This window comes from Conger conger, chromosome 2, assembly GCF_963514075.1.
Source record: "Conger conger chromosome 2, fConCon1.1, whole genome shotgun sequence".
Lineage (NCBI taxonomy): Eukaryota > Metazoa > Chordata > Actinopteri > Anguilliformes > Congridae > Conger > Conger conger.
Genome location: NC_083761.1, coordinates 11,552,137 through 11,555,708, shown reverse-complemented (window position 1 = coordinate 11,555,708; position 3,572 = coordinate 11,552,137). Strand labels below are relative to the sequence as shown.

The 3,572-nt window shown below is 40.7% G+C and overlaps 1 protein-coding gene across 2 annotated transcripts; it reads right to left on the bottom strand.

The window, feature by feature from the left end:
- Positions 1–511: 511 nt before the first annotated feature.
- LOC133122908 (uncharacterized) lies at positions 512–3,343 on the bottom strand. 2 transcript variants are annotated; one of them, XM_061233182.1, is made up of 3 exons: positions 3,232–3,343; positions 2,134–2,217; positions 512–1,783 (listed from the first exon to the last, which is right to left on the bottom strand). In XM_061233182.1, exon 3 carries the CDS (start codon positions 1,630–1,632, stop codon positions 895–897), a length of 738 nt encoding a protein of 245 aa, XP_061089166.1. In that variant the 5' UTR covers positions 1,633–1,783; positions 2,134–2,217; positions 3,232–3,343; the 3' UTR covers positions 512–894. The 2 variants fall into 2 exon arrangements, with proteins under 2 accessions (XP_061089166.1, XP_061089165.1); XM_061233181.1 differs by having other exon boundaries at positions 3,127–3,340.
- Positions 3,344–3,572: the final 229 nt, after the last annotated feature.

Genomic DNA, 3,572 nt, shown 5'->3' with positions numbered 1-3,572 from the left:
TTTAACACATGGTATAAGGAGAAACAGCAGGGTAGGAGCTTGTGCAGGCAAAGCAAATTCTTTTCTTCCATCACAAGATATTGTTATGTACATATTGAAAAGAATTTGTTCAATATAATTAAGACATTCATAAGTGAATAAGTTAATATAGGTTGCTTTGGCCAGTTTTGTGACTGAAAAGATGTGTGATCTTAATGGATTTACAATTTCAGGCTCATTGAGAGGACAATTTAAATGTATATCTTTTTGAAGACCAAAGTCATAATTTATTGAATTTGCTGCAATAGGCAGTCACAACATTGGAACCTTGGAACCACATGAGAATAGAAAGTTTTTTGATTTGAATTCCAAAATATTCAAAAATAAATTCATGTGTCATTCTATCATGGTGCATTCATATTTCAAAGAACAAAACTACATAAAAAAAAACCCATGGTTGTTAAAACCTTTTTGTTGAATATTTTTATTGAGATGATTATCTTCCAAAAACCAAATAGAAAGTGAACCCAACTCAAAAAACTCCAACTGCTCAAGCACAAAAGCTGCTCCCACCATGCACAATCATGTGATACTGTTGTATCCAATCAGGGCAATGACACTGGAACCGTGACAGACCATTCTTTTCTAAAACCAAAAACAAAGGAGGGGAGAATTGACATACAAGTAATAAGAAAAGATTTTGATTTCGAAAACAACTGTGCTTCCCTTATGTCAGAGAGCAGAAGTCCCACATGCAACCTACCCATCATTCCTAAACAGGACTCCAGCAGCTGTTGACTAATTTTCAAAGCCCTTCACAGCCACCATACCTAATATACCTACTGCTGCAGAACAGTCTCCTCCTTGTAGCACAGCTCCTATATCCTTCTGCTCTTCCTCATTGACGTGGCAGAGCTATGCCATGGCCACCAGCTTCTCCTCACTCAGCTTAAAGTTTGAAGTCATGGCAACCAGCTCCTTTTCATTGTTCTCAAAGAGCTGTGTCGTGGTCTCCACGCTTTCCAACCTCTCCCGTCCAAGTTGTGTCTCAGCCAATGGATTGTCCACTGTGGCCTCGTACAGCTTGGTTAAATCTGCCAGTTTATCCTCCTTGGCCTGGAACAACTCTGATGTGGCCGCCAGCTCCTTCTCCTTGCTCTGAAAGAGCTGTGTCATGGTCTCTAGCCTTTGTAATCTCTCCTGTCCACGTTGTGTCTCAGCCACCAGCTTGTCCACTGTGGCCTCGTACAGCTTGGTCACATCTACCAGTTTATCCTTCTTGGCCTGGCACTCCTCTGTGATGGCTGCCAGCTTCTCCTCACTCGTCTGAACCTGTAAAGCCATGGCAGCCAGTTCCTGCTCCTTGTCCTGAAAGAGCTGCATCATGGCCCCCAGACTTAACAAAGTCTGTTGTCCACGCCATGTCTCAGCCTCCAGATCGCCCATTGTGGACTCGTAGAGCGTGGTCATGTCCGCCAGTTCCTCCTCCTTGGCCTGGCACAGTTGTGTCATGGCCACAAACTTCCTCTCAAACATGGAAGCCATGGCTACCAGCTTCTTCTCGTTCCTCTTATACTGTTCAGACATAGCTGTCAGTTCCTTCACAGACATCTCTGCCAGCTCGTCTTCCCTGTTTTCACATTCCTCAGCCATGATTATCAGCCTCCTCTCCTTATTTTTTCAGATATTCAGCAAGGCTGCCTGTCCTTCAAGCCTTGGACAATGCTGTTAGATTGGTCTCTTTCAGCATTAGATACTTCTCAGTATTTTGCACTGCATCCTCTATTCGTCAGTTGGATGATTCCTTTTAAATATAGGAAATTAGAATACTTAGATCATAAATTGTATAAACACAGTTCATCCAAATGCTTACTCTGGTGCATTTACAGTCATTTGGAAATGGAAAATGTAGATTAATATGCAATGTCTCAGATAAAAAAATAAAAAATAAAAATAAAATAAAATAAAAATAATATATATTATATATATTGGCCCAATGATTCCAAGTCATAAATTCATTATGTAGTAAAATAAGATATTACACAGTGTTGCCATCATTAAAGATTGCCATTGGCTAAACTGGATATTATAGATACAGTATGTTTGCATTGGTCACCTCCCCATTGTAAAAGCAGTTTTTGAAATTAACCTTACCTCACACAGATTGCTCACTGAGGAAGCAGATTCCTTGCAGGCGTTCAGCTCCTGGTGAAGTGGCTCGATCTGCTCGTTGTCCCACTTCTCAGTCACATACAAATAATTTGAAATGTAAATTAAAACTGCCTTGCAAATAGCATGGAACCAAAATAGTCAGCACCTACAATTCAAAGTCAGATTATGCCACACCCAATCAAAAGGGAGGGAGTCTGTAATACAAGTTGTAACTCGGTTTCCCCCAGTACAGGTTTAGCAACAAAAATATAGATTTTATTAGACAAAAACAACAGAGTGATTCAAATGAGGACTGCTAAGTATCCAGTCTGAGAGCAGAAGATTAAGACATTGATTAGGACTATGATTAGGGTTAAGACATTAGACTACCATTTTATTAGTAAATGTTAATAAGATTACATTTAGTCAAAAGTATTGCACGACCCCATCTAATAAATGGTAAATGGTTGGCATTTATATAGCGTCTTTATCCAAAGCGCTGTACAGTTGATGTTTCTCATTCACCCGTTCATACACACACTCACACACCAACGGCGTGCAAAGCACCAACCAGCTCGTTAGGAGCATTTGGGAGTTAGGTATCTTTCTCAGGAACACTTCGACACAGCCCGGGCGGGGGATCGGACCGGCAACCCTCCGACTGCCAGATGACTGCTCTTACTGCCTGAGCCATGTCGTCGAACATAAAATGTTCACAAAACCTACTTGTGATTGCACTACCCTGGTAATCGTTAATATTAGGTTTAGTAATCGCTACCCCACTTGTGGTTCACAAAATCTACATTTATTGTTGTACTATCCTGTTAATAACCAAGCTACTTTTACACATTGGCTAATGCTCAATTTAAAATAACCCAGGCAATGTTAGTACCCCAGTCATGTCTACAAGTAAACAACTCTATGCACCCATAGCACACCAACTGTAAATGGAGCCGACCTACCATTACTATGAACGTGAGCTTAAAATGCACTCACCGTGTATAAATTACAGCACGTTTTTTTTACATAGCTCCCCACAATGTTTGGGATGAATGGCTTCCAGGTGTGTTCAGTTGCTTCCTTAGTGCAGTTATAAAATACCTTTTTCAGTATCTTTCAGTCTTGAGCCCCGATTTAGGGTTATCTCATCTAGCCTTTAACCACCTCCCATAGCCGCAGAGGAGAAACAGAGTAAGCATATCGTCCATTCTCAAACACTATGGAATGCAGAGGTGCGGGGCAGAAAACAACTCCTCTACCTAGACCTGTCCTACTTGTTACAAACATGCAAAAGTCCAGTCATGCTCTTTCTGCACAAGGAAGTGGTAACGGTTGAAGTAGTTGTGCTATGTAAGCAATGTAAATGTCATGCAAAATGCATCAATGACTTAAATTAGAAAAAAATAAAGAATAAAACAACCAGAACGTACCTTGGTGTTGCT